The sequence below is a fragment of the Notolepis coatsorum genome, assembly GCF_963971535.1.
Source record: "Notolepis coatsorum genome assembly, chromosome: 16".
Classification (NCBI taxonomy): Eukaryota; Metazoa; Chordata; class Actinopteri; order Aulopiformes; family Paralepididae; genus Notolepis; species Notolepis coatsorum.
The window spans coordinates 90,672,063-90,687,838 of NC_140180.1; the positions used below are offsets into that span (position 1 = coordinate 90,672,063).

Sequence of the window (15,776 nt, forward strand, 5' to 3'; positions counted from 1 at the left end):
AGAGGAGAGGAGAGGAGAGGAGAGGAGAGGAGAGGAGAGGAGAGGTGAGGTGAGGAGAGGAGAGGAGAGGAGAGGGAGAGGAGAGGAGAGGAGACGAAGAGTATAGAGGGAGGAGAGGAGAGGAGAGGAGAGGAGAGGAGAGGAGAGGAGAGGAGAGGTGAGGTGAGGAGAGGAGAGGAGAGGAGAGGAGAGGAGAAGAGGAGAGGAGAGGAGAGGAGAGGAGAGGGGAGGGGAGGGGACGAGAGAGGGAGGAGAGAGGAGAGGAAGAGTACGAGGGGGAAGGAGTGGAGAGGAGAGGAAGAGTAGGAGTCAGGAGATGAGAGAAGAGGAGAGGAATAGTAGGAGGGAGGAGAGGAAAGGAGAGGAGAGGAGAGGACTAGTAGGAGGCAGGAGAGGAGAGAGAGGGGAGGAGAGGAGAGGAAGAGTAGGAGGCAGGAGAGGAGAGGAAAGGAGAGGAGATGAGAGAAAGAGTAGGAGGCAGGATAGGAGAGGAGATGAGAGAGAAGAGAAGAGAGGAGAGTAGGAGGCAGGAGAGGAGAGGATGAGAGGAGAGGAGAAGAGAGGAAGAGTAGGAGGCAGGAGAGGAGAGGAAAGGAGATAGAGAGAGTAGGAGGCAGGAGACGAGACAAGAGGAGATGAGAGGAGAGGAGAGGAGAGGAGAGAGGAGAGGAGGGGAGGAGAGAGGAGAGGAGAGGGAGGAGAGGAGAGGAGAGGAGAGGAGAGGAGAGGAGAGGAGAGGAGAGGAGAGAAGAGAAGAGAGGAAAGGAGAGGGGATGAGAGAAAGAGTAGGAGGCAGGAGGGAAGGAGAGAGGAGGAGGGAGGGAAGGGAGGAAATTATAGAATGGGAAATTAAAGTTAAGGGGGAAAAAAGTAATGAAAGAGAGGAAGAGAAAGAGGGAATGGGAGAAAAAGGGAAAGAAAAGGATTGGAGGAGGAGGAGGAGTAGGAAGAAGGGGAGGGGAGAAGGGAGAGGAGGAGAAATAGTAAAGGAGTGAAGCAGAGGGGAAAAGGAGAAGATGTAAGAGAAAGGGGTACACGGAACGGAAGAGAAGAGAAAGGGGGGGGGCAGGACGGGGTGGCAGGGGACAGAAGTGATCAGGGAGGGAGGCGACTAAAGGACGGGGAGAGGAGGAGGTGGAGTGGAGGGGAGGAGGGAGAAGATGGATTGTAGGTGACAGGGTTAAAACACTGATAGGCCAATCGGTAGCCGTTGTGTCCCTCTGGAGACCAGTGTCCTCTCAACAGCAGTCATTAGCTCCTTTAACTTTCATACTTGTCAGTTGTTGTCCCTGACCTCCCGAATTGGTGGCCTGGAGCTTAATAACAGTAGTTAAATACATTTAACAATAAAACTAAATCTTATCTCATCTTATCTTATCTCATCTCATCTCATCTCATCTCATCTTATCTTATCTTATCTTATCTTATCTTATCTTATCTTATCTTACACCATGGTCTGGGTGAATACCCTTTTCTGATTGGCCGGCAGGCGCGTGTCAAAACTGTTTAATGCACACGTAGTTCGGCTCAAGTTTAATTGAATTCCTAATTCATCCGCTAGCCGACCTGTAACCATAGCAACATTAAATATCACAGCTGCCAAAGCTTTACTCGTTATCAACTGTGGCGAGCAGCACAGCTGACAACTTGATAAAGTAACGACCTGGAGGAAAACACACCCTGCAAAGTGCAAAACGTTCACCAAAGACTTGCGAAAGCTTTATTATTTTATATTGTTGGCAAATGGCCATGGTATGAGTAGAATAATCAACATGTAGATGTGTGTTAAGAGCAGTGGTGGAAGAAGTACACAGTTCCTTTACTTAAGTAAAGGTAGAAATACCCAGATAAATGAGTACTCTGGTAAAAGTAAAAGTCCTCCATTAAAGTTCCACTTAAGTAAAAGTATAGAAGTATTTGCTATTGAATGTACTTAAGTATCTAAAGTAAAAGTACACATTCTACATGACGTTTGTGTATCCCATTGACCTCTTAAAGTGGTTAAAGTGGTATGTGGTCCAGTTATGCTGCTCTGATTACGTCCTCTTGAAGTTCACAGGCTTCAAAGTTCAAATGTGAAAGTATATAATCATTTATTTGTATCGTTTAAATGTAGTGGAGTCAAAAGTACAATATTCCCCTGGAAATGTTGTGGAGTAAAAGTATAAAGTTCCCTAAAAATGAAAATACTCACATAAACTACAAGTAGCTCAAAATTGTACTTAAGTACAGTACTTGAGTAAAAATACTTAGTTACTTTCCACCACTGGAGACCACCATCATCATACACCAGGAAGGGCTCTTTCTACGCATTCGAGTTCTGCGTTTTAACGCCTGTCTCCCCACCCCCCGCCTGCTCACAGCGGCTTTCACCCGAATGATCCGTCTGGAGATAATGAATGGGTCCGCTGGCACCAGACCAGAATAGCTGGATTAACCCCTTCCCCCCTGGCGGTGCGGAGGTCTCCTCTGTAGCGCCGCAGAAGAGCATTGATCTCTCTCCCCCTCAGATCACTGTCCCGCTCCCTGTCACCGTGGTGACCTTGGCAAGTGTTCCAAGTTAACCCTTTCACTACCACACTACCAAAAGGTTATAACCCTTTCACTGCGACACTACAGAAGGATAACCCTTTCACTGCCACACGACAAAGGGTGCACCCTTTCACTACCACACTGCAGAAGGTTAACTTAACCCTTTCACTACCACACCACAGACGGTCTGTAGTGTGGTAGTGCTAGGTTAACCTTCTGTAGTGTGGTCGTGAACGGGTTAACCTACAGAACTGTACGCACGTATTTTCAAAGTTGGCTAATCTCGTACATTGTCCTATTAGCTGCCTAGCCATACGGAAATGTTCACATCTGATACGAATCTTGGTTGCGATTTGATTATTGATTCTTTGTGCGCTCGAATGTATTCATACTACAGAGCTCTAACTATATATTATATGCATATAGTATACATGTACGCACTACACAGTATATATATACTGTACATATACATGTATATTTACACAGCATGTGGTTCAGATACACATTCTATAGGCTGATAGGATGCAGGCAGATGCTTAGATGCTTGTGACCTATAGGGAAGAGAGCGAGAGGAGGAGAATCATCAGTACAGTTTTATAATTTCAATACACTGTATTGAACTTGGAACATTTTCAGAATCTTTGATTCTGTATCGAGATCACACCTCTATTTCCTACCAGTACAGAACTTTATTCCATTAAAACTTCTCATACCATCAACACAACACAACACAACGCAACACAACACAAAACAACACAACACAACACAACGCAACACAACACATAATGAACAAGTAGTCTCATGTTTCCATACAAAATATTGAAAATCACAGGAAATCTGCTCACAAGAGAAGCCGCAGTACAGAAAAATAACAGTTTATTAATAAGACATAATATAAACAGTGTTCTTTTATATAAATAAGATATGTTGGTATATTTGAAACAAGGGCTCTTTCAACAAATAGACAGAACCTTGAGCTTTATTTTCCTACTTTGAGCAAAGAGCTGTGCCTCTTGGCTTGGATCGTTCAAAAGGAGGCAAGCACAGAGTTTACATAATGCTCAGTAATATAAACACACGCAACACGAGGGACAGGACGTTTGATCAAATGACATTGACTTTGAGACAAAGATCTTATCTTCTTAGTAACTAGGTGTTTCTGTTTCTGCCTCTGCTCTGAGAATATAGTAACAGAGAATAGTCTGGAAGAGAAGAGGAAGAGCTGTGTGTGTGTGTGTGTGTGTGTGTGTGTGTGTGTGTGTGTGTGTGTGTGTGTGTGTGTGTGTGTGTGTGTGTGTGTGTGTGTGTGTGTGTGTGCGTGTGCGTGTGCGTGCGTGCGTGCGTGCGTGCGTGCGTGCGTGCGTGCGTGAGTGCACGTGGTTGAGCATGCATGTGGTGTGTGGTGCATGAGTTTATGCACACACCCGCGCCTGTGTATGATAGTTTGTGTATATGTGTGTGTGTTTACGTGTGTGTGTATTCGTGTGTGTGTGTGTGTGTGTGTATTCGTGTGGTGCGTGAAGCAATGAGACACACAGGCAGCGGACAGTCTGACCTTAACCCCCCCACGGCTCTCCAGGGGGTCCTGGGGAACCTTTCGTTGGTCCCCAGCTGAGTGCTAATTCGTCATCCTGAGCCTCGCTGACACACATCTCCACAGGGCAATTAGGGGCCACCATATGTACCCACAGCAGACAGGCGAGCACAGGCCCCCGATCGCTTTAGCAAACTGCTTGGGTTTATTAGGAGCACCTCTATAATGACTGGGCTCTGCGGGTCGGCTGGTTGGTTGGTTGGCTGGTTGTTTGTTTGGCTGATTGGTTCATGTGTCTGTGTGTTTGTGTGCGTGTGTGTGTGTGTGTGTGTGTGTGTGTGTGTGTGTGTGTGTGTGTGTGTGTGTGTGTGTGTGTGTGTGTGTGTGTGTGTGTGTGTGTGTGTGTGTGTCTGTGTGTCTGTGTGTCTGTGTGTTTGTGTGGTGGGTAAGCTGCAATGCTATAGGCCACCATCCACACAATTCACAAAGTTAATAACAAGGACACAAAAAAAACGTCATAGATGCGAAACAAAGTGCCATGCTCGTGAGCCACCACTAGGGGCAGAGTATCTGACCGTGACTGAGTGACTGCATGGATGGATGAATGAAGGAATGTGTCCATGAGTGACAGTGAAGTTGTGACATTGCCGACCTATGAAGTATTTAACATCTAAAATATATATTTTCCATGTGACTTTGCTGTAGTGACTTTTTTGAGTTGAGGCAACTAAACAGGCGAGTGTAAACAGTCACTCCTACTTAGGTGACTCAACTCAAAAAGTCAGAGAGACAGAGTGAAGAAGATACACTGGATCACAAACCAAAATATTAAAAAAAATGCTTTCATGCCAAACAATGCATGAATATCAACAGTCAAATGACTGGCTTATGCTTAAGGTCCCCAGAGTTCAGACTGAACTTGGAAAGTCTTTTGTTTCAATGCCCCGACTTCATGGAATGATCTCCAACTTTCACAAAAAATCTATACCCCACTAACCTATGGACAGTTTAAAAACACGATTACAAATCTTGTTATTTCAGTCTCTGTGATTGTTTTTAATTTAGATTATAATTTTGTCCTATTTATTAATTGTCTAATTTATCTAAGCAGATTTTCTTTTCCTTATCTTTCTTTTGTGTTTTTATCATTTTAATATGCCTGTAAAATCTCAACATCATTATGAATGAGAGCTTGCTCTCGATGATCATTCGAGTATAAATAAAGATTGAATTAAATTGAATTGTGCTCTTGTTGGCGCCGTGAGCAATAATGATGAATAGCCATACTGTATTGCCTGCTGAATATGTATTCTATAGTAGTATGGGAGGGGGGGGGGGATCAGAATATAGACATATCAATTAATTGAAAGCCTATACTGTATATTGGCAATCAAGAGCATCCCTGTATGGGTATATGCAGGACAAAACATATAAACAACCAATAAAGATTGAATTGAATCGAATTGTGCTCTTGTCGGGACCGTGAGCAATAATGTTGAATAGCCATACTGTATTGCCTGCTGAATGAAACCAAACCAAACCTTCTCAACCTTTTCCATTGAAAGAGACGACTAACACATCCCTCTGCATCTGAGAAATCATATCTTGCACGCTATATAATGGAATTATACAAGTCTGCCATAAACACATTCTCTGTGTTTATTTATTTATCGAAACAACGGAATGCATGCGTTGAGACACACTTCAAGCTCCATTTAAGCGCTAATGGACTTTCAATAGATTGAACAACAGGACATAAATAAACGCCATCACTCAGGTTACGTCACGGAAACCGGAGACCCTTTCCGGAGGGATTCCGAGGTGTGTAAAGGCTTCTTCACACCTCTGTTCTCCTACAGCGTATCTCTTCAGTGGTAAAAACACATATTTTATTCTTCTTCTTCTTCTTCTTATTTTCTTACTCCATTATTGGTTCCAGAGGGCGCTAGATTGTAAACCTGGCCCATGGACAGTGTCGCCCTGCGCCGGAGAAGTAGATCAATTACTCTGATAAAGTTTTCTCTCTGCTGGACTATACATAATTCATGTGCTCTCTGGTGGTCCCGTATTTACTATCGATTGTGGTGCGCGCTGCAGCGGTTACCTCGCTGTTAGGGTAGAGGGGGAGAGTGCGCCATGATGAACCCGATAGGAGCTGTTCCTTAGTCAATTCTCTGCTCTCTACTGCAATGCTTTCTATGTCAATGGATAGAGCACCAACAACTAATTCAATGTTTTAAACGCAGGTGTGTTCCAGCCATTAATTTCAGTGTGAACCCATGCATGAGTGAAACTGCTCCTGTTCTGACGCTTTGAGGTCCAATTCCCACCGGGGAGCCACCTGTGATAAAACAAATGTATGCACTCATCGCGGCCTTGTAACACCTGGTCTACACGCGAGTAGCAACGTCAGCGACACATCATCATCCCAGAGAGAGACCACCATGCCTCTTAATAATAATAATAATAATGATAATAATAATAATAATAATAATAATAATAATAATAATAATAATAATAATAATAATAATAATAATAATAATAATAATAATAATAATAATAATAATAATAATAATAATAATAATAATAATAATAATAATAATAATAATAATAATAATAATAATAATAATGCAGGACTTTGGAGAAGTCTTTATTTGGCATGCAGTGACACACATGCGATGGGCGGCACACACACACAGGAACACACACACATGCAATTGTTGGGTCGCCGATGCGATTGAGTCTCTGCGCTTGACCCATCGTCATCCTTCCCCCCAAGGGCAGCCGGGAGCAGATAGAGGCGTCGGCTTAACCACTACACCACCGTGCCGTTGCCGTTATGAAACACATGATGATAAATAGGACTGTTTTGTTTAATCCACCTATTCTATCACCACTACTTCATCACCACGGCATCCTGTATGATGAAGTGGGTTGGTCTTCTCTGGCAGAGAAGCCAAATAAAAATTGGTATCCGTTTATCTTAAAGGCCATTGCCGGGAAAATTCCACCTTATATCACAATGTGGCTAGATTGGAACTATGGGTTTTATCTGACACGCTCAAATGACTGGCGTATGCTTAAGGTCCCCAGAGTACAGACTGAACTTCAGTCTGAAAATCTGTCTTTTGTTTCAATGCCCCAGTTTCATGGAATGATCTCCAACTTTCACAAAAAATCTATCTATACCCCACTACCCTATGCGGTTAAAACATGATTACAAATCTGTGATTGTTTTTAATTGAGATTTTCTTAGTTTATTTTGCATCTGTGCTTGTTGTCCTATAAATGTATCTAATATTGATCTAAGCTGATTTTCTTTTCCTTATCTTTCTTTTGTGTTTTTATCATTTTAATATGCCTGTAAAATCTCAACATCATTATAAATGAGAGCTTACTCTCACTGATCATTCAAGTATAAATAAAGATTGAATTAATTTGAATTGTGCTCTTGTTGGGACCATGAGCAATAATGATGAATAGCCATACTGTATTGCCTGCTGAATAGATGTATTCTATAGTAGTGCACTGAATGGGCGGGAATCAGAATATATTCTGAAAGCCTATACTGTATATATTAAATATATGAATCAAGAGCATCCCTGTATGGGTATATGCAGGACAAAACATATACTTGAAGCATAAGAAAATGGAGCAGGGCAAAGTGGCTTGCATGTGATGGAGCTGAGGGTGAAATCATGACGTTTCGGTGAACACATCTTCAGAAAATGGCTGCAAGAAGGTGTGTTCACCGAAACGTCATGATTTCAGGCTGCCAAGTCTGAAAATGGCTGCAAAAAGGTGTGTTCACCGAAAGTCCATGATTTCAGGACTTGTTTCCCTATTTTTTATGTATAGTATCAGAGGTTACAGCGCCCAGTGTCAAGTTAAGTGAGGTGAGTGCGTTCTACTACTTTTTTCACTTGTACCCACACACACCTGGGGCTAGATCCGCACAGGTGATTGATTGATTGAACATTTTATTAACAGATTGCAGAATGGTTACAATACAGTATGGCTCAATACACACAATTGTTAAGGGGATGCAGACCAGAGAAAGACTTTCGTCTTGTTTACATCAGGGTCCCCCATTTTCAATTCATAACGAATTGTAAGTAAGGGTGCAATTAGCACCGTGCAATCCATTCTTTGTCCCCTGGTGTGATAAGAACAATAAGAACACAGAGAGAGAGAGAGAGAGAGAGAAAGAGAGAGAGAGAGAGAGAGAGAGATAGAGAGAGGGGGGGGATATGTATCACCGACTCAGCCCTGCTGGTCTCTGACAAGAACAAGTTACAGGTTGAAAAAAAACCCAGCTCAGAACTTGGCAGAATCTGCACCTGGCTCGCTGATAACAAACTATCATTACACCTGGGTAAAACAGAGTCCATTTTCTTCGGATCAAATAACAAACTCAGCAAGACCGACGGCTTCTCAGTTACAGTGGGTGACAATATTGTCACAAGGAAAGATGAAATTACATACCTAGGTTCCATCCTAGAGGCAAATCTTTACTGTGACAAAATGGCATTCAATGTAATCAAAAAAGTCAACCAACGAACTAGATTCTTGTACCGGATCTCCTCTCTGGTAAACAAGAATACCCTGAAGACTCTGGCAGGAGCACTCATTCAAGGGTACTACGACTATGCTTGCACCTCATGGTACCAAAGCACCTCAAAGGCGCTAAAAACAAGATTACAAACATCACAAAACAAACTGGTCAGACTACTACTTGACCTTACTCCTAGAACCCACCTCACCCCTGCCCACTTTGACTACCTAGGATGGCTTAGAGTAGACGGCAGAGTACAGCAACTTGCAATGGGCCTGGTCTACAAGATACACTACATGACTAAGGTACCCATGTACATGTCAAAATACTTCCCAAAGGTGAATACCATGACCACAACACCAGAGGGAGCTCCACAAATCATGTTAAACCCAGATTCGGCTCAAACAAGGGACTAAACACGTTTCGCAATTATGCCGCCCACATCAATGTGGAACGCCCTACCCAAAGCTGTAAAGGAATGTGAATCACTACCCACTTTAAAAACCACTCTCAAAGAGCACCTACGGGAGACTGCAATTAGAAACTGGCCCCTGGAAATGTCCAAACCCAACCCCCTCCAATGTACAGTAAATGTCCTAACCCAATAATACACGAGACCCTCTTCTTGGGACCAAGTAAGGTTTCGTCGATATTCCAATGTACCTAAATCTGGTATGTCATAAATGTATAGATGTAGCAGTACTGTCTATCTGTATGTCATGTATGTCATATATGTTATGATGAATTGAAAATGGGGGACCCTGATGTAAACAAGACGAAAGTCTTTCTCTGGTCTGCATCCCCTTAACAATTGTGTGTATTGAGCTGTACTGTACTGTACCCATTCTGCAATCTGTTAATAAAATGTTCAATCAATCAATCAGACACCAGCCAAATAGAATAGAAGCACAGTCTGGTTACATTGAGCAGCTCCACTGAAGGCAATAGGGGTTGAATGCCTTGCTCAAGGACAGGTTTCTGCTGACAACAAAGCGCTTCTCAGCCACTTCCGCTGCTCAGATTTTCCCAGCTAAGTTTGAAACCATCCAATCACAGGCTTGCTTCTTTCTATAACACGTTTTTTAATTATTATTATAATAATTTTATTCTTCTATGCTTCGTGTTCTGCTATATTTTTTTGTATGTCTAGACACGTGTCTTGAATCTGTGTCCTGGTGGTATAGTGACAATACATTGAATTGCATGGAACTGTATAGTGATGTAATGGAATATTATGATTAAGCAATAACATACATGAGGGAATGGTATCTGTATCGGTATCTGTATAGGTATCGGTATCTGACTGTATACAGTAGGTATCGGTATCTAGTGGTATCTGTAGTGGTATCTGTATCAGTAGTATTGATATTGGTATTGGACGATACTCAAAGATTAGTACGCTGAATCGGTTAAAAGAAAAAGTGGAATTGGCGCATCGCTGCTTGAGACGTATCACTCCAAACCGCGGGTGTCGTTGCGGCGAGGCCAGAACAGGTAGAGCAGACAGATGGTTGAAACCATATAGAACTGCGTTGTCTTCCGCCGTCTCACCGACGCTTGAGGCTTCTCTCTCCAACTGGCTCTGCCTTCGCCGTCTCCAACGGATACCTCCGCAGTCTACAAGGACATGAAACCCCATTGTCAGATAATCCTCAAAACAGCAACAACAACATTCACATATTTCTGGATGCGTATGCCAGGGCTGGATGTTACGCAAGGTCGGGGGATTTACAGTCCTATGTAAACAGGACAGGGATTCATCTGATTACAATACATCTGATTACAATAAGCGATGACATTATTCTGTCAATCTGATTACCCCCAACTGCTCCTGTGGAGGTGGGAATGTGTGGAACTGTGTGCGAGTGAGGCATGATAGAGAGCATACCAGTAAACTGACGATTTGAAGGTGAAAATTATCCCCTTGGGGGAAATGCAGGTGTCCTAGCGGCACATGGGGAGGGAAGGGGGGTACAGGTATGGGCAGGGTAATAGAAGAAAGACAATAAATATAGGTAATTCTTTTAGACAAAACGGCGAAGATGGGGCTCTGTATATTGAGACCACAGTAATGCAAAAGTATCTAAAACGAGGGTGGGTCCGTCGGTCCCCCGAAGGTTCCACTCGTGTGAACGTGTCACTCGACTCTGTCTGACGAGCCAGAACTCCTCACCGGAGAAGAATGACACAGATGGACACAGAGACAAACGCTCCCTCAACCCTTCGCTTTGTATGACTTCTGTTCCCCTACAGATTCAGATTCCTTTATTGTCACTTATTTCAGTACTTTGTTTACAGCTAGAAGTGTGGCATTCTATTTATTGTGGTCCCTCGACCATAGCAGCTTCCAATAATAAAAATACAATATATTTAGCATAGAATAAAATAAGATGACTAAAATAAAGATTACTAGTATATACAGTTCTAAAAAGTGTGCAGTGCAGATCAGGATGTAGTCGATATTATACTATATACAATTTGAATAACAAAATGGCTATGTACAGTTCCAAAAAAAGTATGTTGTGTGATGTGCAATGAGCAATGTGCAAATTTGAGCAGTGTGTAAAATGCAATGTGCAATACGTTTTTTATCGGTAGCAACAGTGTTTCTCAAGTGTGGGTGTGTGTGGGGGGGGGGGGGGTAGGCGGGGGCGTCAATGGGCTCTGTTGACGAGTCTGATGGCTTGGGGGGGGGGAAACTGTTCTTCAGCCGGTTGGTTCTGGCTGTGTGGCTGCGGTAGCGCTTTCCAGACCGCATCAGCTGGAACAGTCCATGGTTGGGGTGATTAAGGTCCTTGATCATTTTCCGGGCTTTTTTTTAATGCACCAGCTCTCATCATTTCCTGGATGGAGGGAAGCTCACATCCACCGATTGTTTGGGCTGTCCTCACGACTCTGCAGGGGGCCACCAAAGACATGACGGACACAGAGACAAACGCTCCCTCAACCCTTCGCTTTGTATGACTTCTGTTCCTCCACAGGGGCCACCAAAGACATGGGTAAGATGCTGGGGGGAGAGGAGGAGAAGGACCCGGAGGCAGGCAAGAAGGAGGAGGATAGGCAAGAGGCGCTGAGGCAGCAGGAGGATGAGCGGAAGGCCAAACACGCAAAGATGGAGGGGGAGAGGGAGAAAGTACGGCAGACCATCAGGGACAAGGTAAGAAATCTGAATCAGAGTTTTAGAGAACACTTTTATTATACAGTGCATAAAACATTCACATTTGTACGGAAGCGTATTTCTGCCACACCAGAAACAGAAAAAAAAGATCAGTATCACGTTATAATGTGATAACTTATTGTTTTAACATAAAACGTTTCACACTATAACGTGATAACTTATTGTTTTACATAAAACGTTTCACGCTATAACGTGATAAGTTATTGTTTTAACAATAAGTTATCACGTGATACTGATTTTTATTTTCTGTTTCTGGTGTGACAGCAATACGCTTCCGTACATTTGCTTATAATGTGTGGTTATTAACATGTGTGGTAGCCCATGAAGCCCTATATCGATAGGCCGACTAAATATAACTTGTTCTGTCGTTTTCAGTTGGAAGTCACAGTGGTACATTTGCACATAAATGAGGTGTTGTTTCAAAATCTTTGTCAAAGTATTACATTTGTAGATATTGTTCCCAGATTTCAGACAATAAATTGATTGTTTTTAAGTTGAAAATAGGATGTCAAGAAAACCTAGTTTGACAGTTAAGATTCAACAGACAATATCTTGCTAATTATTTGGAGTATAATAATAGTGTTGGAATCTTAATGATGATGTGAATATCATCTTTCCTGTAGTGTATGAATGTGAATGTGTTTCCAGGGTGAAAGTGTGTGAAAACGACAGAGCTAACACGTATTACAGCCACTGTGATGTTCACTGTATTTCATCTCATAAACTACAAAAGCAATTACCACAGTGCAATGCAATATGATATTTATTATTAGCAACTATTTATGGTATCTGTGCCATCTTATTTTTAATTTTTTACGTTTTTTTTTTTTTTTATCCTTTATTTAACCAGGTTTGTCCCAATTGAGATCCATGATCTCTTTTACAAGGGAGACCTGGCCAAGAATAGCAGCAACACAAAGTTTCAACATACACGCATAGACATTACAGATAAAAGTAACGTTACAAAATGGTCAGATAAAACATTTGCACACAGAAAACGTGGTTACAATAGGCTTCACCATAGCCTTAAATACATTCAGTGTTACCAAGCTTTGAATCTTCAGATCGGACTAGAGATTGTTCCATGCATTAGGTGCGGACAACCTAAAAGCTTTCTTTCTCATTTCTGTTCGGACATTGGGAACAGCAAAGTGCATAAAATCCTTCGAACGTAGAATGTATTTTTACTAGAGCTGGGCCGTTAACGGCATTAACGTGCTGCGTTAACGCTATACTAGTATCGCACGATAATATAATTAACGCATTAATCTAAAAATTAAAATTAAAATTAAAATAAAAAAAAACCCTTTTTATTTTATTTTATTTTATTTTTTTTAGATTTTTTTTTTTTACCTTTATTTACCCAGGGTAGGTTCGCGGAGCTGCCCAGTACAACCACAGTTGACACCATTGGCCACTGAGCAACTCCACTGGAGCAGTTGATTCAAGCCATGTCACATAGTTCAAGTTTGAAATGATTCTTTCTGTTTTGCTCCTGAGAGTGTGCTAGATACTGTACTGTACTGGTAATATTATTTATTTGTGTTAACTTCTGAATAAAACAACTTATTAAACACAAGTACATCTTATTGAACATTATTTTGATATTTCATTACCAATTATCATAGCAAAACAGCTTTTTCAAACAGTCTGTAATGCATTTTGGAAACGGGTGTAATGGGCCACCTGGCCTGAGAAACATAAGGAGGAAAGAAAAAGTAAGGACTTACTTCTGGTCATTATTTGGGTAGAACACACATATTTTGAATGCCTTCGGCAGGTTTTTTTTTTTTTTTTTTTTAGCCATTTTAATCTAGATTAATCTAGATTAAATCCAGGATTGCAGATAGATTAATCTAGATTAAAAAAATTAATCTATGCCCACCTCTAATTTTTACATATTCTAAATGTGGTCCTTACCAGACTCTTGTCTTCAAGTGTAAGAGGCTACTCTGATCTAGCTCCAGATGGAGCGATGAGGAGGCGTTTTCTTTCTTCTCTGCCTGCTGTTTGAACCGTGCAAGCCTGGCACGCCTAATGAAAGGAAACGTGTCGCTGTAGTTGTGAAGTGTGTTGTAGACCCAGCTCCTCTTGTCTCTCCTGGATCTCCTGTGGCTATTGGAAAATGAATGGGCTATTAATAGATTGCTCCTACAGTAGCTTTGTCTGTGGTTCTTGCAGGCTCTTTGACTTGAAGAAGGTCTTCTAATATCTATTTCTCTCTCTGCGAAGGCAGGGGATTTAGAATTTCGAAGCGGCAATACCAAAAAAAAAATCGAGAAATTGCTAGCCAAGAGTAGGGGGGGGGGGGGGGGGGGGGGGAACGTAATGGAATTGCAACATCCGGTCATCTAGTGTTAGCAATGTGTCTGTGGAAATTAGGCTAGTTAGCTAAACATAATCATCCTGTAAAACATCACTTTACCTCTCACCCCACATGCCGTTTAACGGACAAAATCGCTGGTAAACAGGAAAGGAAAACACTGTTAATTTCCGTCACAGGCGGGGGGGAAAAGGAACCCAGAAATAAAATAGGGAATCTCTAAACATGGCGACAACAAGAAAATAATTAAATGTGATTTGATTTTATGTTGAGTCAAATTTGTATATTGTATTGAGGTGAAATGTGAGTTTTAAAGATGTTTCAAATTAATAACGATCCCTGCCAGGTTGGAGTGGTTGCCATGGTAACTTTGAACCAGGCCTTTTTTCTATCCTTTTTGACCAAATTTAAGCATTCTGTGTTGTCAATAATTTACCAATGAACTCAATATGAAAGAAAAACGATGATATGTACGACTCTCCGTTCAAAGAGACAGCGGTCTGGTCTCGTTGGTCCGAGACTTTGTAGACACCAGCCCGCTTAGCGGAGTACACACCAACTGCCACTGTTTGAATTCAACCAACGAGTCATATACTATATGGCTCCAGCTTGGAAAGAATATTATTGGGTGAAATTTAGTATGGCTAAGGGTAAAGGGGCCTTTAATCCTGGCAGTGTTAGTGCAATGCTCTACCCATTGAGCTACACAGGGAATGGAACCCCTAACCAATAGACCGCAGAAGTGCTATGCCACTAGTCCTGCCCCCTGGTTCAAAGTAGGCCTACTTTCAGTTGAATGTACCTCAGTACATTCCTACAGTAATTATTTTAAAAATATGTTGTAAACAAACAAAAGCTGCCAATTGAGGCACAAAGTTTTAGACCATGTATGCAATGACATACCTATTGTTGGAAATATGTGTAAAACTATGTTTTTTGTCTTAGATGGTTATAAATAGACTTTTTTTTTTCTTTTTTTTTTCTTTAAAAAAAACAAGTTGAACTCCACAGGGAATGGCACCCCCAACCCTGGCAGTGTCTGTGTTGTGATTTACTCACCCAGTCCCACTGTACCCGTCTCTCTCTGTCTCTCCTCACGTCACCCGTCCTCCTCCTCTCCCCAGTATGGACTGAAGAAGAAGGAGGAGAAGGAGGCGGAGGAGAAAGCGGCCATGGAGCAGGCGTGCGAGGGTTCGCTGACGCGCGCCAAGAAGGCCATCCCGGCGGGCTGCGGAGACGAAGACGACGATGACGAGGAGAGCATCCTTGACACCGTCCTCAAGTTCCTCCCCGGACCCCTACAGGACATGTTCAAGAAGTAGACGAAAACAAACTAACCCAATCTAGGGTCCCAGCGTGGCCAGGGCCGGGAGGGGTGTTGGGACTTTGGGGGGGGAGGGGATTCAGGGTTGAGGGGAATGGAGGGGTTGAAGGATTAGGTTTTGGAAGGTTTGGAAGAGGCAAGGGAATTTTAAACAAGTCTTAGTAGTTTGGGATCTGGCGTCTTTTGAGGACGGGTTTAAGAGTTCAAGGATATGCGGGGGTTAGGGTAGATTAGGAAACTGGTGGGGGAGAGGATTTGGGAGGGAGGGGGGGGGGGGGTTCTTGCCAAACAGTTAGAGGCTACCCACTGCCTTTCTAGAATGCTTTTGTT

General features: G+C 42.5%; 1 protein-coding gene across 1 annotated transcript in view; it reads left to right on the plus strand.

Moving 5' to 3' along the window:
- cplx2b (complexin 2b) overlaps positions 1–15,444 on the plus strand; it is a gene marked incomplete at its 3' end in the record, with an annotated part of 17,874 nt that extends 2,430 nt beyond the window's left edge. The window contains exons 2-3 of the mRNA XM_084331666.1: positions 11,603–11,778; positions 15,247–15,444. Coding sequence (XP_084187792.1) covers positions 11,603–11,778; positions 15,247–15,444 — 374 coding nt within the window. The remainder of the gene's footprint in view (positions 1–11,602; positions 11,779–15,246) is intronic.
- Positions 15,445–15,776: the final 332 nt, after the last annotated feature.